The sequence below is a fragment of the Calypte anna genome, chromosome 4 (assembly GCF_003957555.1).
Source record: "Calypte anna isolate BGI_N300 chromosome 4, bCalAnn1_v1.p, whole genome shotgun sequence".
Taxonomy (NCBI): Eukaryota; Metazoa; Chordata; class Aves; order Apodiformes; family Trochilidae; genus Calypte; species Calypte anna.
In genome coordinates this window covers 17,971,879-17,993,800 of record NC_044247.1, presented here as the reverse complement: position 1 = coordinate 17,993,800, position 21,922 = coordinate 17,971,879, and the positions used below count along the sequence as shown (strand labels likewise).

Sequence of the window (21,922 nt, the reverse complement as noted above, 5' to 3'; positions counted from 1 at the left end):
TTGAAGGAGCATTTGTCAGTCACATTGTTCTCCCCAGAGGTTAGGAGGGCTACAGGAGGTAACAGGCACAAACTTGAGCATAGGAAGCTCTATCTAACCATGAGAAGGAATATCTTTACCTTGAGGGCAGCAGAGCACTGGAAGAGGCTGCCCAGAGAGGTGGTGAAGTCTCCTTCTCCAGAGACATTCAAAACCCACCCGGATGCCATCCTGTGCAACCAGCTCTGGGTGACCCTGCTCTGGCAGAGGGGTTGGACTAGATGATCTCCAGAGGTCCCTTCCATCCCCTAGAATTCTGAGATTTAAACAAAAGCCCCTCAAAGGGCTGCCTGGGTGGGAGGTTTTATGGTGGAAGGCCTCCTGAAGCAACAGAGGGTTTGCCTTGGCAAAGGAGCTGGGGCTTCCAAAGCCGTTCCTGTTTTTGCTAAGAAGAGGTGGACTCTGCCAGCATGAAACTTCTTGAAGCTGAAATAACCAAAGGAGCCCCCAAACAAACCTCTGTTGGGTGCAGAGGCAGGTGGAAGGTGGGGCATGGTCTGCAGTGAAGGATGGAGGGACCTGCAAGGTTCTCAGCTGGATCCATCTCTCACCACATCCCAAGGGTTTGGTCCATGTTGACCTGGCCACAGGTTGTTGCTCTGCAGACTGGATGGGCAAAGATGGAGATGTCAGGCAGGGTGAAGAACCCACCTGAGATCCTGAACTGGGTGGGGTGATCTGAGCAAGTGTAGATGAGATCCAAAGCACCAAATCCCACTGCCCACAGCAAACTGCTCTCAGCACCAACAAACCAAGACCAAGAGACTGTGCCAAACACTCTTAGGCCACTGCAGGAATGTCCTTGCCCAGCTCCTCCAGCCCAGGAATTACATCTTGGAAGTTTATGAAGGTCCTCAACAGCCCATGGTGGTGGGAGGCAGAGTCAAGGCATCTTGAAACTGGAGGGTTCGAGCCCCAAGGTACCACAAAACCCCCTCAAGCTTGGGTGGGAATGAGTCTGTGGCCTTCTCCCAGCAGGAAAATGGTAGGGAACCTCAAGCCCAGCCCAAAGAGGAGCCAGAATTAGTTAAATTTCAGCTCTGGTGTGACTTAGAACTGGGTCTTTCCCAGTGGCAGGACCTGAGGGCAGGGCACGCTGCGATGAAGCAGCTCCTGCAAGTGGTTCCAGCTTTGTTTCACAACTCCCATGAGCTCTAAGCCATGAATCACAGCACTTCCCAGGAAAAAAAACTAAAAACAAACAAAAAAAACCCAACCCAAAACCAACCAACCAAAAAAAAACAAAACCTACCCACCACCACCCACCCAGGAGCCCTTCTTCCAGCTGGGCTGTCCCTATTCCATCCTTCAGCTGGAGCCAGAGGAGTTAAACCTGGTGCCAAACTCCTCAACAGTTTAAAAGAATAGGGGGTGGAAAAAAAAAAAAAAGAAAAAAAAGAAAGAAAACCCAACTCATTTTTGAACACCCTGAAGCTAAAGGTTTACAAAGGGAGCCCCAGCCAAGCCCCAAGCAGAGCGCTGCTGGGACACATCCCGAGCTCGCCGTACACACACAGAAAGCCACGGGCACCCAGGCTGCTCCTGCTCCCTCCCACCCCCTTCCCACCCCGAGGGGCTCAGCCTCCTCCTGTGGCCTCCTCAGCTCCCCAAAGCAGCTGAGCTCGGAGCGTTGGGATTCACCTTCCCCTCCTAGCACTCAAAAGCGGTTTTTTTTGTTTGTTTTTTTTTTTTTTAAATGAAAAACCTGAGGAGAAGGGAGTTTTGCTGGTGAAGGTCTCCTGGTCAGGGCTTGCTCACCTGGAGGAAGCCACAGGTGTGTTGGAGCCATCAGGGTCCTGATGGGATGGAGCAGGAAGGGATTTAGGATGAAGTTTCTGGCAACCTTCCTTGGGAGGGTGGTGAGACCCTGGCCCAGGCTGCCCAGGGAAGCTGGGGCTGCCCCATTCCTGGAAGGATTCAAGGACAGGTTGGATGGAGCATGGAGCAACCTGGTGGGAGGTGTCCCTGTCTAAGGCAGGGGGTTGGAACCAGATGGTCTTTGAGGTCCCTCCCAACCCAGTTCTATGATTAAAGGATGTTTCAGAAACCTCTTTTTTCTCCCTCTTTACAGATACTCCAGTCACTCAATCCCTCCTCTCACACCTCCCAAGTCCCCCCAAAATCTTCCAAGCTGCCAAATACTCAAGTGATGAACTAGACACAGAGCAGGTGACAGACCCTACAATACCTCCCTGTATTTTGGCAGACACCAACCTTTGCCCTTCCCACTCCTCCCTGTGTCTGCAGATGAGGTGAAGCTCTCATGGCTGGTGCTTTCCCGGCTGCAGAACCTGCCCTCTTCTTCACCAAGAGCAGGACTTGGATCCAAGATGCTCAGGGTGGGTTTGGGAGGCTGGTACCAGACATTGATCCAGGAGGGGATGAGGGGTGGCTTCTTTCCACCAAATTAAGGTGGCTAACGAATGTAACTCATCACTCAGAAACTCCCAGAGGGTGGGTAAGAAGAGCAAAGATCAAAAATGAGGTGGGAACCATCATCCCTTCGGTGGAATCTGGCTCAGGGCTGGTCTGATGCCTTCCCAGCATTCAGCATCAGAACTCCAGCTCCTCCTGGGGTAAAAGCCCTTGCAGGAGAGTTTAAGGCAAGAGGAAATCTGCAGGAATTTGGGATTTCAACCATCAATTACCTTATGAGCCAGAGAGGTTTGACTGCCATGAAGCTTTGTCCCAAGCTGGGTGCTCTCATAGGTGGGCTCTGCTCTGCAGCTCAGGCCAGACAAGTTCCTCTTCTTGGTCTGAAGATGCTACTTTTTGATTCAAAATACCTCCTAAGCTCCTCTTTGGGGATGTTAGGGTGAAGAATATGATTTCAAGAACTCCATCCAACTCTGATGTCAATAAAAGCCCCAAAACTCCCCAAAGGAGTTACAATGCAACGTATCCAGCAACCTGGTCTGGTGGGAGGTGTCCCTGCTCATGGCATGGGCTTGGAATGAGATGATCCCAAAGGTCCCTTCCAACTCAAACTAATCTGGGATTCTGTATTCCTCTCCTTCAGCTGTCAAGGTGGCTTTGGAGCTGCTCCACTGCCAATGCTCCTGCCTGAAAAGCATCACTTGAACACCCTGCCCTAGGCTGATCCCACCAACACCCAGGTGCCTGCATGCCCTCCCTTCCAACTCAACTCCTGTTGCCTCCTGGGGCTTCTTCAACCAAGCAATGAGGCAGCAGAGCTGTAGCAGAGGATGCAGGAGGGGCAGGGAAGGGGAATAAGTCACAGCAAAGCACATAAAAGAAAGAGACAAAGGGACATCTTGTTTTATAGTCACCAACAGACTCATCACAACACACCAGTTAATTTTCCAGCTCGTCCTGGGGGATGGGGGGGGACAGGACAGAAGGGCCACAAGACTACAAGACGTCACAATGCATTAGCCAACGTGGATTCAAAACAGGAAAAGAGGGATATGCAGGATCCTGAGCCTATATACAAAGCCCCCACCACTGCCCGGGGGGAGGGTCCACCACTGAAACCCAGTTTCCCCAGCAAAGATTGGTCTTGGTGTTCCAAACCCCCACACTCACCCGGTGACCATGGGATGATTGCCATGGGATAAGGATTCCCATGAGATGATGATTCCCATGGGATGACAATTCCATGAGATGAGGATTCCCATGGGATGGCAATTCCCACGGGATGATTATTGGTTCCCACGGGATGATGATTGATTCCCACAGGATGATGATTGATTCCCGTGGGAGGATGAGTCCCACAGCACACGTCCCCTTTGGAGGCTTCTCTTTGTTTTGTTTTGTTTTGATTTTTTAATGGCTGGTAAAATAAAATGCAAATCCAACAAAGGATGGTTTTGCAGCCAGGATCATGGGGAGCTTTGTTTCTTACACTCTCCTGGGTTATTATTCCCTGGAAAAAATACCCTGGTCCCAGCAGTTCACACTAGGACCAGGACAGGACTTCCCTTGCTCCGTGCCAGGCTCATTAGTGATGCACTGATAAACTTCTCAGCAAGGTTGAGCTCATGGACTGAACCAGCTCCTTGAGCCCTCTCCCACTGGGAATTTCACCAATCCCATCCCATCCTCTCCACGGCAACACCTGGCCTAGGACTTCAATGCTACCATGGCCTAAAAACCCTTTGGAAACCCCAGGCTCCCCCCTCCAATACTGACTGGTGATTATTGCTGCAAAATACACAACTGCTCCCTCCCTCCCAACCCCCCCCCAAAAAAAAAAATTTAAAAAAAATGGTGGCACCTTGTGCATCTCCACACCCTTTGGGTGCAGGGAAACCACCTCCTGGCACCCAACAGGATCCAGGACACGTTGGATGGATCCATGACACATGGATGGCTCCATGACATGATGTCCTGACCCTACCAGACCTCAATACCTCTGAAAAATCCCATTTCAAAGCCTTGCCCGTGGGTTTCACCTTACAGAACCAGAGCTGCCCCTCTCTTCTGCCCCTCAAAAGCCCACTTATGAGTCACTGGGCAAGAAAACAGAGGCAGAAAGTGGCTGAAGGACCTGCTGCTCTTGTCCACTTGTTTTTTTAAGGCATATTTTGGAGGAAAAGGGGTGCTCCCACGTGGCTCCATTTGATGAGGGTGGCAGCGAGCTCCCCATCATCCCAGCTGCAGCTCCTTGGGTGCATGGGAGAGCAGTGGAAAAGGAGGAGGAGAAGATTAAAGTGGGACTCGCCGACCATTTATTTGGTTTGTGCATTGGACCAAAGCAGTGATTCCTCCATCTGGGTCCCAACCTCTGGTGCTGGCTGGGGAGGTTGTCTGAGTGACACTGGAGGAAAAGGATAGACAGGTGGAAGGTCCAACAAGCTCCCTCTGTGACCTGCTGTAAAAAAGGCATTTATTAGCTGTAAACCTCTGTCGTGACATAGAGAAAACTGGGGAGGGGAGATGGGTCAAGTGTGAATCCTGGTGGGAGTTCTCCTTAGAAAAAATGGTTAGAGGAAAAAAAACCAAAAAACAACCCAAGGAGGTGGCTTGGAAATCAAAACTGTCCCCCCAAAAAGAGTGATTCTGCCAGTTAAAAACCTTTAACCAGAAGAATGTGGGGTTTTTTGTTGGTTTTTGTTTGCTTGTTTGTTTGTTTTTTCTCCTTTACAAACACAGTGCATCTGCAATCATCAAGATTTATGGTCCAGCTAGAAAAGAGCCTGTGCTTGGGCTACAGAGAAGCTGCTGGTGGCACCGGTGAGGCCGGGAGAGGAGGTTTTTACATGTGGGCTTCGGAGGCCGGGGCACCCGGCAGCAGCTCCCCGTTGACCACTGCCTCTGAACCCAGCATCTTGTCTTTGCCAGAATCCAAACGTTGCTTTTTCAGCATCCTCTGGTGGATCAGGGGGACGAAGGAAAGCACCAAACCACCGATGATGGGGGGGGACCCCGGCGAAATAAAAAGCCGCGTCGTAATTCCCAAAATAATCGTTGAGGTATCCTGGAAGAGAAGAAGGGTGGTTACAGGCCGCTCTGGGGTCAAGCCCAATGAGCCACTCCTCTCCTCCTTTCAGGGAGAGCTGCAGCTTGCCTCCACCACCAGATCTGGGGAGATTTGGATTCTTAAACCAATATTTTTGGGTGTGTTCCTTGGAGGTTTTTATGCCCTGGGATTAAAGGATATGGCGAGGAGACCAAGATGGAAACCCTCAACCATCCTTCCGATGTAACCAGAAGAGGACACAATGGGACACATCCCAGATGAACCCAAATGCAAGTTGAGACACTGTTAACCAACCAACCAGCCAACCAACCCACCAACCACTTGAGGTGGTTCTTCCCAGCCCTGTGCTGGCCTGGAGGTGCCAGAAGAAGCGGGAAGGGGCCGTTCCTCTGGAGATTGCCTCCCTCTGGCAAAGCCCTGCTTTGCTTATGGATATTTTATCTCCATGGGGATGTCAGCTGGAAAATACAGGCTGGCAGATCCCTTAAAAACCAACGAGGTCCTCCTGCACGTGTGAGCTCAGCAAGTCCTGACACAGCCAGGCCTCCATGGAGATCAAGGCACCGCCGTTTATCGGCTCTGGAAAGCCCCACTGAACTTTCTCCTCTGTAGACACTGCCTGGGGATTACATCCATGAAACACAGGAAGGACCTTCAGGTCCTTGCAGTACCTGAGGGGGCTCCAGGAGAGCTGGGGAGGGACTTTTTATAAGGACATAGAGTGACAGGAGGAGGGGTGATGGTTTCAAACTGGCAGAAGGGAGATTTAGATCAGACATTAGGAAGAAACGTGAGGGTGGTGAGGCCCTGGCCCAGACTGCCCAGAGAAGCTGTGGCTGCCCCATCCCTGGCAGTGCTGAAGGCCCTGAGATGCTACCATGAACTGACACTACACCTCTACTCCAACCTCCACAAAAGACAACAAGCCAGAAAATTCAGCCCCGTATGTCTGCTCTCACGCCAAAAGAGCACCATGGATGGAAGGTACTGGAAGCATCTCCCTCCCCAACAGCTGCTCCAGGTCCAGCATCGTGGTGCTACCAACCTGCTATCGGCGTGCCCGCCGTCATGGGCACGGCCATCAGCCCCATGAGGTACCCTATGGCCTGGGATGCCTGCATTGGCCCCACCAGCTCGAAGGCGATGGGGGCTATGATGGTGGTGAAGAAGCCATCGCAAAGGCCAAGGAAGAGGCAGATGACAATGACGCCCTCGAACCCTTGGCACTGCGGGATCATCATGCAGAGGAGGCCCAACAGCATGAAGGACACAACCTGGGGAGACAAGAGTGGGCAGGGTGTTGGGATGGAGGAGGAGTGGGGCTGGGCAGCAGGGAGTGCCATGGAGTTGTCACTGAAAAGGTTGATGGCATCGGCCCCTCCTGTGGACCCAGCACAGCCATCCATCCTCTGCCCTCGTCTCGCAGAGGCCCTTAAGAATAACCTTTTAAGAAGCTTTAGGAAGGATTAGCTGCTGGATTAGCTGCTAGATTTCAGCAGTTTGTTTTTCAAAAACCACAGGAAGGTGAGAGGGTGTCCAGCAGCTTGGGAAGAGCTGAGACCAGAGACCTTGATTGCTCAACAAGACACAAAGAGCTCAGCTCCAGCGTGTAACGTCTCTGCCCATCACTGAGGTTGGCCAACAGGTACTCAAGGAGGGGGACCCAACATACCTGCAGGTAAATCTTCTTCAGCCCGGGGATGCAGTCACCAATGCGGCCCGAAACCAAGCGCCCCAGGCCTGCCATGCCTCCCATGCAGACCAGGAGGATCCAGTCCTTTTTGGTTTCCTGAAATCGTTTCTCCACGTATTTTACCTAGGAGGGAGGGCAGGATGCAAGGCTGTGACTCCTCAGTAAGGTAACCCCTCTCATGGCCCAAAAAAAAAAAAAAAAAAAAAAAAAAGACTTCCCACAGAGGGTTGGTGGCTTTGGGGTTGGTTGTATGACCCTGGTGTCCACACCACCACCCACCCCAAACTCAACAGCCCCTGCTCCTCTCCTGTGACTGATTCTTGAGCCATGAGGGACTGGCTTGCCCACCCTGGCACAGAGGAGACACAAGAGGAGGACAACATGTCTGCTCCCACCCCTTTTCCCCTTTCCAGCCTTCAAAGGTGGCTCTGTCCTGCTGCCCATCTCCACCTTCCCACCTCCTCCCTCACCAGCCTGGAGGAGCCATTTTGCTCCAGGCAAAGGGACCTCCCTCCCCTCCCAGCCCCAGCTGAGGCTCTCACCAGGTTCAGGTAAGGAACGAGATATCCCAGGACGGCCGTGGCGATCCCGAAGGCCCAGATCCGATAGGTTTTTCTCCGGAAAACCCTCAAGTTGAAATATTTGCGTGTCTGGGCCCAGCACTGCTGCCTCATACTCCGACTGCCCAGCTTGTCCTGCCCGTCGTGCTGAGAGTCACAAGAAGGTGGCAAGATGGGCCGGTAGGTCAAGGACAAGAAGATCTGGATGAGCATTAAGGCACTGAGTACTTGGAAAGTATGGGCCAGCCCGATGGCCTTCCCCACCATCTTCAGGAAGAAGGGGAGAGGCACGGAGAGGAGGCAGCTGCCTCCAGCCACCAGCCCGTTGGCCAAGCCCAGGCGGCGCTTGAAGTAGTGACCGAGGATGACCAAGGAGGGCTGGAAGGCAAAGGAGCTGCCACAGCCAAAGAGGATCCCGTAGGTGAAGTAACGAACTTCCAGAGATCTGGTGGGGGGAAAAAAAGAACCAAAGACCATATCAAAGAGGTTGCGTTAAGTCTGGGGCTGAGGAGACTCTGGGTTTGTTCAGCCTTGAGAAGGAAAAGCTTAGAGGAGGCCTGATTCCCATGTTCCAATACTTAAAGGGGGGCTACAAAGAAGATGGAGATTCCCTGTTTACAAGGAGTCCCATGGACGAGACAAGGGGCAATGGGCACGAGTTGCTCCTGGGGAGATTCCCGTTGGACACAAGAGGAAAATTTTTCACTCTGAGGACAGTCAGACACTGGAATGGTCTCCCAGGAGAAATGGTGGTTTCCTCACTTTGGAAAGTTTCAAGTCTCATCTCAACAGTGGAAAATTTCAACATGAACAATAATATCAGAAGGGTTGGACCAGACAGCCCTTGAGGTCCCTTCTAACCTGACATCCTAGGATTCTGCAATAAGTGTAGCTCCCCATGCTCCTGCAGAACCTGGAGACAGGGCCCAGGCCTCACATACCACGGGTGCTATGCAGATGGTCTGACCTCCAGGAGCTTAGCCCCAGCCAAAGCAAGGATTATTCTCCTTTCACAGTTGGCACGTTAACTCATTGGGAAAATGAGCCTGGCTGGAGAGGGCTTTGTGCAGAGAGGACCTAGCAGCAGCCAACCCATCCTCCTTGGGAAGCTGACCTGCCTTGGATGGGTTGGAAATTACAGCTGGCAAGATTTTGTAAGGTAGGCAGAGTGGGTTGTTTTTAGTCAGAAAATCCTTTTTTTTTTCCCAGCCCCCACACAGAAAGGACAAATTGGAAACATTCTGCACTCCCCGTTTGAAAGCAGAAGGCACCAACCCCACTGGTTATTGGGCACTCACAAAGGGAACATTGTGTTTCTGCCCAGGTTTCAGGCTGCTTAATTAAGTTCTTCTACCTCAACCTCCTCTGGGACCTTCAATTACACAGTTAATAGATCTAATTTGTACCTCACATCTGTGGCTTCACTCAAGGAAGGAGCAAAGTGGCTGCTATACAGCAGGAGTAGAAAGTCCTGAGAGCCCTTGGAAGGAGCCTTTTCCCAGGTGCCGGCCCATTTTTCCCAACAGAAGCAGCTGAGAAAGGAGCCTCCAGTTGGCTGCGAAGCCAAAGCAGGGCAAACCACCCGATGGGTTCCTCTCCAGATGATGGATTGGTTTTCCTCATCCCCGTGCAATGCATCCAGCTGCAAAGTCTGCCACAAATACTGGATGGGAGGAAAACTTTGGGCAGCTCACCCAGCACGAGATGCTCCACCAATGGGTCTTTGACACTCATGGGAAATACTGAGTGTCTCCCATGCAGTGAGCCAGAAGCCAACAGCCCAGCTCAAACAGAATGCTTTGAAGCTGAGCAAACCTTTTCCCAGCCCCTCATTTCTTCCATTACATCCTCAGCTCCTCAGCTGGCCAAGCAGAACGGGTTTGCTGCACCCAACAGCTCAAAGACTGTCAGGAGAGGCAATTTCCAGCTCCTCCAGAAGGGAAGCCACATCAGAAAACCCCTCAGAAGGAGGCAGACAAGCAGCTGGGCTGTGCTGCTCATGTCCCTTGGCCAGCTCAGCTGGGTCCCACCAGCTCTGGAACTGCAGCTAAGCTGATGTGTTGGAGCAGTGGAGACAAACCCCGGAGATCCCATCTGCTCCCATGGACACTAAGACACCTCAACATGGAGCAGGGGTTCCTTCCTTAGCCAGGATTTTCCATCGGGAATCAGACAGCTGCTCTTTGGTGGAAGGGTGGCATTGTCTCTCTTAGATAATGAGGCCTCCCGTGGATAACAGCTGGGATAAGGAGGTGGCCCTGCCTCACTGACAGCTCAGAACAGGGATGTCCCCAGCTCAGCACAACTGGCAGAGGTTGGGAGTTGTCTCTTTGCAGGAGAAATTGGGCAGAAATTGCAGAGAGGAGGGAGAAGTAGAGGAAAAGGGACTCAAAGCCCACCATAAAACTCTAAATGGTGGAGAAGAGGAGGGCTGGGAGGGCACTGGGGGGGGGGAGGGGGGATGAAGCTGTCCCTGCTGAACTGTCACCATCTCCCACTCCTCACACTGAAACATCCCCCTAAAACTGGAGGGAGGGTGAAGTCTGAACCAACTGGGCTCTCCCTCTTCTGAGGGTGCAGAAGAATCTGAGGTGGCCTGGGCTGCTGACCTGTGCAGAAGACACCTCAGTGCCAGGCAGCAAAGCCCTCATCTAGACCCATCCAGAAAACTTCAGCCTGCCCCAGGGCTCTGCTTTCCGGCAGATTTTGTTTATTTGGGGATTTTTCATCCAAAGCTCCCAATATTTGAAGTGGAGGAGACACCAAACATGGAAGGGGTTGCTGAGCTCCCCCTGGGTGGCCACGATTTTGGACCTGGGAACCTGAATTCCTCTCTTTGGACAAAGCAAACCCATTCTAGAAAAAAAGCAGGAAGAAAAGGGTCAATGAGCCTTGATCCAGCCCTTGCCTGATCCCTCAAGCTTGCACCCACCAGCACTGCCTGGGGCACTTCCAGCTGGTAAAGGAGACCCTCAAAATTAAAAAAAAAACCCAACCAAACAACCTCTCTCCATCATCCTGGGGGAGCGGGAGCCACGACAGCTGTAATTTTGGGATGGGTCTTCACCATCCAGATGGAGCTCTGCCAAATCCCCGTGGTTCTTTTCTCCAGCTGCCAAGGGCTCCTTTCCCCCCTTGAAGGGAGGTGAAGGAATGCGAGACCAGCACAGGGAAAGGCAGGAAATGGGGATTGCAGCTCTGGAGCTCTCCTGGAAATAATATTCTTTTCTGCCTGGACTGTTGGAGTTTTGTTTTGAAGGGCTCCGCTGGCAGCTCCCTGGTCCCATGAGCTCTTTGGCTGCACATGAACATTTTTACAGTGGGGAGGCAGAAGATCCAGGCTGGGGTTGATCAGGGAGGAAAGCAAATGACATGGGAAATGACTGCTGGGACTGACTGTGCCTTCCCCCATCACTAGGACCTCTTAAAATCAAAGGGGTGGCACCGGTGGAGGAAGCCAGCAAGGGTGGTTCCTTCCACCCTGCTGCTGGGCGAGATGGTTTGGGCATCTCAAGTCCCCTGGGCTTTGCCAGGAGGCTCTGAAGCTGCCTTCTCCTCCTCCCCATCACACACCACATATCCACAGGAATCAGGGTTGAGATGGCATGAGGGACCAAGGGGAAAGGGAGGTGGTGGCCCGCTGCCCGGCGTGGGCAGGTGGGAGGGAGGAGCAAAGAGCAGGCAAGTCACCCACTGGGAAAACCAGAGTCTATTTGCTTTAAAACAAACAAACAAACAAAAAAAATCCCACTCCTTGAAGAATTTAATTAAAACAATATTGATTTTAACTGAACCCAACCCAAAGCAATGCCTTTGTTCAGAAAAACTGGGGCAAAGGATTCTTTGGAGGGTGTCTCCATGGTGGCTTTGACATTTAAACAAGTGCCACATAAAGGAGCCCAGAGGTGAATTCGTTTTGCTCCTACAAAGACACGAATGTCTGGGGTTGGAAAGACTCTCATATTGCTCAGCCTGGAGCAAAGAAGGCTGAGGGGAGATCTTCTGGATCTCTACAACTCCCTGAAAGGAGGTTGAAGCAAGAAGGGCTCTGTCTTCTCCTGAGGAACAAGGGAGTAGAACAAGAGGAAATGGCCTCGAGTTGCCCAGGGAGGTTTAGGTTGGAGACTGGGAACAGTTTCTTCCCCAAAACGGTTGTCAGGCCCTGGCCCAGGCTGCCCAGGGGGTGGTGGGGTCCCCATCCCTGGAGGTACCTAAGGCCATGTGGATGTGGCACTTAGGGACATGGTTTAGTGGTGGCCCTGGCAGTTAATGGTTGGACTGGATGATCTTAAAGGTCCTTTCCAACCAGAATGATTCTATGATTCTGTGATTGGATCAGGTACATCTGCCATCCAAATGCACATCAGGAGTGCTACCAGCAGAAATTCATGGCATGGGATCAGTCGTGGAAAAAAAGGAGTAGCAACCCCCCAAGCCAGCCCAGGAACAGCCCAAACTACTCCAAACCCTATCTGCCTCCTCCTTCTCACCAGCCCTGTGTGGAAACTCCCTCCTGATAGGTGCAACCCATCCAACAGTATTTTAAACATTAATTTACTTTCAGTACCCAAGGTGAAACTGGTTGTGAAGGAGGCTGGTTTAGTCCAGGAGTGTTTCTCAGGAGCTCCTTGCAAGAGGCACATCAGCTTCTCACTGCCTAGACCAAAGGAAGGGCCCGAGGGCCAAAATCTCATAAAATAAAGTCTCTTGTGCAAGTAAAATTGGCTCTCATTATTCAAGGTCAAAAGAGCAATTTGGAAAGGCTGCGGGCGATGCCAGGAGCCCTCCTGTCTAGATGGAAACCACCTGTTTTACCCCAATAGACAGCAATAAAGGATGGGCAGGGGGGTTGGAGGGAACAGGGAGAAGAGGAGCTCGCCAAGGAGCTGGACAGCCCCTCTGCAACCTTACTTGGTGAAGGGAGCTGGAGAGGAGTCCAATGAAGGCAATGGCAGCTCCCCATGGCTGCCGTGGTCCTGCAGCCGATCCGGTCGGTGAAGATGCTGACGATGGGAGAGCAGAAAAAAATCATGCCCATGGCCAAGGAGCCAACCCATGCTAGGGAGAGAGAGAAGAAAGGGGATGGTCAGGCTGGGACATCAAACCGAGGCCAGGAGGGAACAAGCAGGACAAACTCCAGCTTTGAAGGTGTCTCGCCAGGCAGGCCACCCCATCAGCCCATGAATTGCCAGTACAGCTCAATCAGGAACACCATCACAGCCTGGGAGGCAACCCAACTGCTCACCGTGTGACAGAGACCAGCCAACTTTTCCTTTTATTCCCCCTCACTGAGTTCAACTTGTCCTGGAGCTTCCAAGCCTCCTTTCTAAGGAGTGTGTGCCCTCATGGTGTGTGGAACGACACCTCCACTGCCACCACTGCCCCTGGGGAACATTCCATGGCCAGAGCTCCCCGAGCTCCTCAGAGCCCTCTGCTCCCTGCCTTGGGCCAGGAAGGTTTCCTACCTGGAGTTTCAGCTCTGCATTTCCAGGTCCCCCACTCCCCACAGCTGCTCCCCCAAGCTGGGACCACATCACCTCCCCTGGGATTTCTGGCAGCAGCTGAGCTGATGGGAGAACCAGGGTGATGCCCAAGCAGGACCATGATCTCCCATCTCCTTCCAACCAGCCCTGGAGAAAAGCACTGTCAGGGGAATGTCTTTTTTTTTTTTTTTTTTTTTTTTTTTCCAGAAACTTTGATTATTTGCAGATGACTTCAGATTGTCTTCTCCCTGCCCTCCACCTTCTCTCTCTCATGACTATTTTGGGGTGGAAAGGCAGCCTTTCAAGAAAAGCAATGTGGCAAGGCAAACAAGCCTCAGTCTGCCAGCTCTGCAGAGCAAGAAGAGGTCCCTTTGGTGAGGTGTTAGAGCAGGGCAAGAAGATGGATGGGCAAGAGGTCCCTAGACCTACCTGGCACCCATGGGCACCTTCTGGAGCATCTCCAGCTGCTGGCTCAGAGCTGCCCTGCACAGCCCTCCCCAGGCTTGGGTTTTATGGTTTTTTGTTTCTTTTTCATGGGAGTTGTGGTTTGGGGGGTTTTCTTGTTGCTTGGTTTTTTTTTTTTTAGTGTTTTGTTTTTTTGGGTTTTTGTGGGCTTTGTTTTTTTTTTTCCACCCAAACCAAGCACTTTGCAAACCCTTTTAGCACAACTTCTCCCCCCACCCTCCCACCCCCATCCAGTAACAACCTCCAAGAGCCAGGAGACCTTCAGAAAACAGCCAGGTCCCTATTAAGAGCAAATCCCCAGCTGCAGAACAGCCTCTCCAAAAGACCACACAAAGCAAACCCTCCCTAGCCTGGGAAGAGCTGACCCTTCCAAATTAATGACGAGGTCTCAAGGACCCAATTTACTCCCAACTTTTCCATAAGAAAAGAAACTGAGTGAGAACAGGGTGGGAGTCGCCGGGCTCTCGCCTCAATACAAAATACAGAAAAAAAAAAAGGGTGAGGAGGATGGTGAGGACCCAAAGCCCCCATCTCCAGCTGGTTTTCTTGGTTCTAAACACAAGGCAGAGTGTAATGAAAGTCCTTCTAATGGGATTAGGTGGCACTGCTCCAAAGAGCCGTCTAAAAGAAGTTGGCGAGGGGGTGAGGGTGGAGGGGGAGCCAAGATGGGAAAATGGCTCGTTTAAATTGGATAATATACTTCCAGAAATGTTCCTTTTACTCCAGCCAAGGCAGTAAAAACGTTAGATGGCCCCGTCATGTTTGAAGTTTGTTATTTTTGGAAATTACTTTCAGAAATGCGGAAATAAAAGGCATAAAAGCGATAGTATTAAATTTAAAGGCCAGATTCGGATCTTAATAACCCGGGGAATTTACATTGCAAATGAGCAGGATCAATCCATGTGCCCCCACGACCCCTCCATCCCCCTCCAAAAAATTAAAAATAAATAAATAAAAAAAAAAAAAAAAATGCACACTCACCTGCAGAGATCAAAGGCAAACCCAGGTGAGAGGCTCAGGCAATGGGTGTTTAAAAGCTCCTCCAGCTTTTGGGTTTGCAAAAAAGGAGATATGGCTCCATTAAAATTAGGTAAACACATCCCCCCAAAAGAGTAATTTTTTAAAATTATATCAAAATAATTATTAATTGGGGAAAAAAAAAAAAAAAAAAAAAAAAAAGGAGGTCTTGTGGCAAAATTGCTCTACCTTAGAGAAAAGGGCTTACCACAAGCAATGAATAAAAATAGGCTCGGGGAAGAACATCAAGTTAAAATTAGTAAGAACAATAGCTTCACTTCCAGAGCGGGGTTTTTGTCTTCCCAACGTTTCCCAGCGAAGCCCCAGGAAGCCGGGGAGAGCTGGGCCAGCTCCCAGCACTGGAAGGAAACCTCAGCAAAACCTGGGGGCAGGGAGAAAGCCACCTCAAGCCTGGTGTGATCCCACTGCAAGAGCCCCCAGAGAGCAGGTGGCACCATTTACCCTCCTGTTTTACCTCCTTTCACCCAGGGCAGGGCAAGGCTGGAGGAAAGCCATGGCATAAACCCCAGGTTGGGAAAAAAAATGGGGTTCGGGTGAAATGTAGCCCCAAACCTGCCCCTCCAGATGTGGGGTTGGGCTCCCAGGGACTTGATTTTGGGGGATGGGTGTAAGGAGGCAGTGAACTCCTCCTGGATGGTCCTGGATGTGAAGGGCAGAGGCAGTCACTCTGCTGCTGGAAACCAGGCAGGGTTTAACCAGCCTGAGTCAGGGCTCCCCTTTGGCACCTCCTCAGATGCTGGAGAAGTTAAGACTTGACTTAAAACCCATAGGAAAAAAAAAAAAAAAAAAAAAAAAAAAAAAAAGTGGTGGGGGGGAAAAAAAAAAATATCTTTGCTTCTGATTTCCACAGGGTTTGGATGAGATGGTTAATTCCTAACCCAGCCACACCTCACAGCTCCCTGTGGCTGACAGGCTGGGTGAGATATTGAAACACATGAAGACAAGCCCCCACAAGAGGCACGGAGCCTTATCAGCACCTTATCTGCAATCAAGCAGATCCCTAAAAGAAAGAATGGACAAAAGCCAGCTGGGGATGGGCTGGAAGGAGCTCAAGAGCTGGGGTAGAATTTGGACAGGAGTCAGGTTAAGACTTGATCAAGTCTTGAGGTGCTCCAAGTCCAACCACCTCTCTGGAAGCACCAGCTGAAGGCACTGGTTTTGGTGGTTTTGGAGCTGGCCAGCCAGGTCCCATGGAGGGACCCAGTTGGCAATGGGCTGAGAAACCCCTTTCTCCAGGGGATGCCTTGACAGAAACACCAAAGAACTCAGGAATAACTTTTTTAGTTTTTAAAAAAAAAAAAAAAAAAAAGGTCTGTAAAGCTTTTTGAGGGGAGGAGTGAAGATGACTCAAGCCTCATCCAACCAAGTTTTCAGCACTGCCAGGGATGGGGCAGCCACAGCTTCTCTGGGCAACCTGGACCAGGCTCTCACCACCCTCACAGCAAAGAATTTCTTTCTAAGATCTAACCTGAATCTCTTCCAGTTTGAAACCCTTCCTCCTCATCCCATCCCTCCAGGCCCTTGTCCCAAGTCCCTCCCCAGCTTTCCTGGAGCCCCTTCAGGCACTGGAAGGTGCTCTAAGGTCTCCCCATTGCAGCCTTCTCTTCTCAACACCCCTAACTCTCTCCCCCTGGCTCCAGAGCTGCTCCAGCCCTCCCAGCATCTCCAGGGCCTCCTCTGGACTGGCTCCGACAGCTCCGTGTCCTTCTGGTGTCCCCAGAGCTGGACCCAGCACTGCAGGGGGGTCTCACTAGAGCAGGGGGGACAATTTCCCCCTTCTGGCCACACTGCTTTTGCTTTCCAGCAAGGCCATCCCAAAGGGATTGAAAAATTCCCTTCCCTGCCTGTATTTTCTTGAGCAGAAAGAGGTTTCTGCAGAGCAGATCAAGGTGGGCACGGGAAGGTGAGAAACAACAGAGGAAAATGTCACCACTCAGAGACACAGATCCAACCTCCCCCCGGGGCCGAGCTCATTGTTCCAAAAAACATCATTAAGAACTCGGGCTGCAACAGGACTCGGGGCTGAGCCTATTTGTTCCTTTAGAACCCAATCTCCTGGGACAGAGAAGAAAGGGACGTCGCTCTCAGCCGTGCTTCCCCGCTGACCCAAATACCCCGGGCTGGAGGGATCAAGGACCAGGAGGTGACCTCAGATCCGTCGCTGGAGGAAGTGTCTTCCCTCGCTTCCCGTGGCTTCTCCCGCCGGGCAGGGCAGGGAGGGGATGCTCTGGGGAGGGTCAGCATCCCCAGCCACTCGGTATTCCTTGGAGGAGAGAGAGGTGGGGCAGCCCGAGGCAACTCACCTCCAGCTCCCAGCTCCATCAAGAAATCACCCGTTTCCCAAGCCCTGTGTGTTTTGGGGAGAGGAGGGAAGCTCTGCTGGCACAACCAACCTCATCACACCTCTTCAAAGCCCCCCCAGCCCTACCTGGCTGCTTTTTTGGGGACCCGAGCAACCTGGTGGCCTTGCCCACGCAGCCATTGCTGGGAAGGGAGGGCTGTGGCCTCCCTTGGTGGAGCTAACACGAGCCACCCGCGGCACATCTGTCTGCAAAACCAAGCAGCTGTTTCATTTTGTGCCCTTCAAACCGATTTGCGTCATCCTCTTGCTCCTTCAAAGCAAAGCCTGAAAAGTTCCCAACAGCTCAGCCCCATGGACTCCACACCCCCCGTGGACCGAGCAGATCCCGGGGAGGGTTGGGCAAAGCTTAAAGAAAGACAGAGGCAAAGTGACATCTGAGGAGGCCACCACGATGCACAGCAGGAAGGGAAAACAAGCTGAGAAGCAGCTCACAGGAGCTGAGAGGAGAAAACCAAAGCTGGGGAGCAACAAACTGAAGCTGAGGAGCAGGAAATAAAGCTGAGGAGGAGCAAAGCAAAGTTGGGGACCAGGAGCTGTAGCAAATTGAAGCTGAGGAGCAGCAAAATAAAGCTGAGGAACAAAGCAAAGCTGAGGAGCAGCAAATCAAAGCTAAGGAGAAGCAGACTGAAGTTGAGAGCAGCAACCAAAGGTGGGGACCAGGAGCTGAAGCTGAGGAGCAGCAAATTGAAGCTGAGGAGCAGCAAATTGAAGCTGAGGAGCAGCAAACCAAAGCTAAGGAGAAGCAAACAAAGCCAAACCAAAGCTAAGGAGAAGCAGACTGCCGTTGAGGAGCAGCAAACTTAGGAGCAGCCAAGCTCTTGGACAGGAGGTGGTGGTGGCAGCACTGAGAATCATGTGCAGCTAAAAGCCATAAACTCATTAATTGTATAGCAACCCCTGCTTGGTACTATACCCTAAAGCTCCAGAAACAAAGTCCTCCTTTCTCAGGTTTGGCTGACAGCTCTCCCTCCCTCCTTGTTTCAAAAACAATTCCATAACGGCCCAAAAACTGGAATAAATGGAATTATTCAGAGGAATTATTCAAGGCCAGATCTGACTAAAGACCTTTTCAGTGCAGTATTAGGACAGAGTAAGGAAAAAACAGTGAGGGCTGTAGGAGAGGTGAGGTGTGACACCACCACAGCGTGGCCTCGTGACCATGGATAAGGCAACAGCTTCCCAGAGCCCAGACCCAGCAAGCTTCCACCTAGATTTTGCCATAGGAGACCTTTCAAAAAAATCAATTTTTAACTGGTTCAGGAGCACAGGGCACTGGAGCAGAGCAGGCTGGGAATGTACTTTGCTTTAAACAACCCACCCCACCTCTCCTGATGGGGCCTCTCTGCCTTCCCTTGTTCCCAAGGACGCAGGGGACATCAAAGAGATGATGCCCAGGCCACCTCCTGTAACCACTAAGTGACAGATAACGGCTTATGTGAGAGAAAAAGCCCAATATTAGCTGTCCTGTGGCCATGTTAAGTAGAGATGGAGACAAATCTGTGGTTTGGCTTGGCAAGCAGCAGCACGGAGTTTTGCCTGAGGTTCCTGTGCTCAATGCCTTGGAGAAACTCAGCCCCAGCCACATTTTGCAGCTTTTTGCTCCAAAACCATAAAATCCGACCCTGTTTAGAGCAAGATGGCGTTGGAGCTCGTGTCTGAGCTGCAACACGTCCTCCTTGTCCACAGCCGGGCTCCTACTCAGCTTCAGAGGCTCCAGAGCAGGTCCAGAAATGCAAATTCTCATGAAATCCATCCAAAAGCAACAAGGCAGCATGTGCTCTGCAGCTGAAAACCACCCTGCCTGGATTTTTCTCCCCAGCTCTCCTCTCAGTGAGCCAGGAAGGTTTTTCTTCTCTGCATTGCCTTCTGGCTTACAATTTTTGCAAGATGATTCACCTACCACACTCCAAAGTTGCCCAATAAATAGGAGCTCCAGTCACAACTTCATCTCCACAGGGGCTCCCATCCACCCTGACCCATCCAGGTGTCACAGACTCCCAGACTGGGGTTGGGTTGGAAGGGACCTCAAAGATGATCCAGTTCCAAAGTTCCAACCCCCTGCCATGCCCAGGGACACCTCCCACAGCCCAGGTTGCTCCAAGCCTCATCCAACCTGGATTTTAACACTGCCAGGGATGGGGCAGCCACAGCTTCTCTGAGCAACCTGGGCCAGGGGCTCAGCACCCTCACAGGGAAGAATTTCTACCCAAGATCTCATCTCAATCTCCCCTCTTCAAGCTTGAGGACCCCAGAACTGGACCCAGCACTGCAGGAGGGGCTCATCAGGGTAAAGCAGAGGGGGACAATCCCCTCCCTCAACCTGCCTGCCATGTTGCTTTTGTCAGGATACATTTCCATGATCGACATCCTCGAGGAAGCTGGAGATCTCATCTAACCTCTCCCAATGGTGGGTGACTCCAAGTTGGACCAAGTTTTCCCATGTCTCCTATCCAGGTGAGAGCTCAGGGCCGCACTCTTCGGTTCAACCACTCTTGGAGGAAACCAGTGCCCTGCCACAGCTCCTAAACATCCTTAGTTCTGGGATGAAAAAAAAAACCACCAACATGTCCTGGGGGAAGCATCCCCTCCTTCCACCATGCTATCAAACACCTCACCAGCCTCTGGCTGTCTTTTAATCCAGAGCCTTTATGGGGGAAAAAAAAACCAAACCCAAAACAACAACAAACCCCCCAAAACTCCAGAAAAGTTCCATTTTAATTGGAGAAAATTCCCTCCTCCCACCCGGGGAGCACCAATCTGTAATTTGCCTTTCATCTCGAGCGCTGTTTATTCCTGATGGAGTTGATCTTGGCACAAAGAGCCCCTCTGAAATGTGCACACATTTGAAGACTCAAACCCGGCATTTAATTCTCTATCTGCTTGTTAATCCTCATTGTTCCCAAGCCCCTTTTCAAAACACACCCATGGAGAGAAGAAAGTATATAAATATATATATATTTTAATCCCCTTCCAGCATCGGCAGCACCAGGACCAGGGGTTGGTTGCTCCCAAAGCTCCAACCCCAGACCTTCCTCCTGATCTTTTCCATCTTTCCTTTTTTCTCTTTTTCAATCTAATTTCTCTCCCCAGCTGTCACACCCCCTGAATGTCCCCCTGCCACACCAGCACTCACCCAAAGAACAGGAGCCCCCATGTTTTTGGGGCAGCTCTACACCAGGAGGATGGGGAAAAACTGATGGGAAACCATCAAGAAGTCCCAGCACCATTTTGGAGACCCCAAGTTTCATGATCCCTGAGCTCAGTTTGGAATAATTTAGGATTTACACACTCCCAGCACACAGTGGCCACATCCATCTCCTTGAGAAGCAGCTCAGGGCTGGACCAGCAGCCCCTCAGGGATCTCCCAGCTGGGACTGGGTGACCAAAGTGGACCAGGTCATTTCCTCTCACCCACAGAATCACTTTGGCTGGAAAAGATCTTCAGGATCATCCAGTCCAAGCATTAAACCAGCACTGCCAAAGCCACCACCAGACCATGTCCCCAAGAGCGGGGTAAGCAGGGGGGGCTCCTGAGCAGCTGCTCCAGGTGGCCCCACTCTGGGTGACCATGTGGCTTCCAAGAGGGCAATAAACATGCCATCTGCATTCCACAATGAGAGGGGCAGCAATGGGTCAGGGTCAAGATCCCATTCAGGATTAGGGTCAGGGTCATTTAGGGTGAGTGTTAGGACAAGCCTTCAGGGTCAGGGATTTTGGGTTAGGGTTGGGGTCAGTGGCCCTGGCTCTCTCCAGCCCATCACACTCCAGCGGGTTGAGGTTTCCTCCAGTGTCAGCTTCCTCCCCCTGTGTTTTCAGGGAAGAGGTTCCCACAGATCCTGGAATCACCACATCAATGATTAACTTGGGCAGGAGGGTGCAGGTCAGCTCTGGCCATGGACACCAGCAGGTCCAAACTTCTAAAGCCTTTGGAGAAGTCACGGCCTGACCAAACTTCACTGGGCTTTGACTCTGATTAACTCCCTCTGCTCACTCACACAAGTGTGCAAAGTGCTGCCTTGGGACCAGCTCAGCACTCCTGCCCTTCCACCCCCTGTCCTGTCCTCAACAGGCTGCTGGTGACACCTTTTCTCTTCGCCCAGCCCTAACCTGTGTCATCTCCAATTTCTTCCTCTAACTGGCTGGCTCAGACTGGTAACCAGTTCCCAAAGCACAGAGACAACTGGGAGGACAGTGCAGCTGGGGACAGGGCTGGAGAAGCTTAAGGAACTCCCACCGCTGCTTTACCTCCCTTTGAAGACCTCCAGCACCAAGAGACCACTCTGTACAGACACGATGGCCCAGCTAAGGCAAACCACACCGGGTCTGCAAACGGGGCAAGGAGGATGCAAGGGGTGGGTTGGGGGCCCGTGAGGACAGGAGGTGGGACAGCCTGTTCCAGCATGGCACCAGGATGGAGCCAGCACCAGCCTGGGACCCAAACGGGCATTGCCACTTTTAGAGGACACCTGAAACCCCTAAAAGGGCAGGATGACAACTCTGGGAGCACCTCACTGTGTCCCACAGCCCTGCCACCCATCCCATGCATGTGGCTGGTCCCAGCTGGGCTCTGTGACACTGAGGTCGTGGCTTCCAGCCAGTGCAGACAGCAAAGCAGAAACTGAGCCAGGGTGGTGATGCCAACAGGGGACATCTCCATCAAGGTCAACAGTGCATCACCTGGCCAAGCACAGCACCCATGTGCATCCCTCTGGGTGCCCATGCCCAGCACACCCCACCCCTCCCTGCCTTGGGGTGCCCAGAGGTGCTGTCACTCCAGGGTAAGGGGGGATTTTGGGGTCCTGCAGCTGTGCCTTTGGGTTAATACCCCCACGATGGAGA

General features: G+C 51.9%; 1 protein-coding gene across 1 annotated transcript in view; it reads right to left on the bottom strand.

Moving 5' to 3' along the window:
- Positions 1-4,864: 4,864 nt before the first annotated feature.
- The window catches only part of SLC16A2 (solute carrier family 16 member 2), a 33,764-nt gene continuing 16,706 nt past the window's right edge, over positions 4,865-21,922 (bottom strand). The window contains 7 exon segments of the mRNA XM_030449064.1: positions 4,865-5,422; positions 5,424-5,479; positions 6,528-6,756; positions 7,155-7,298; positions 7,718-8,180; positions 12,642-12,694; positions 12,696-12,793. Of these exon segments, the coding sequence (XP_030304924.1) occupies positions 5,258-5,422; positions 5,424-5,479; positions 6,528-6,756; positions 7,155-7,298; positions 7,718-8,180; positions 12,642-12,694; positions 12,696-12,793 (1,208 nt within the window). The 3' untranslated portion in view covers positions 4,865-5,257.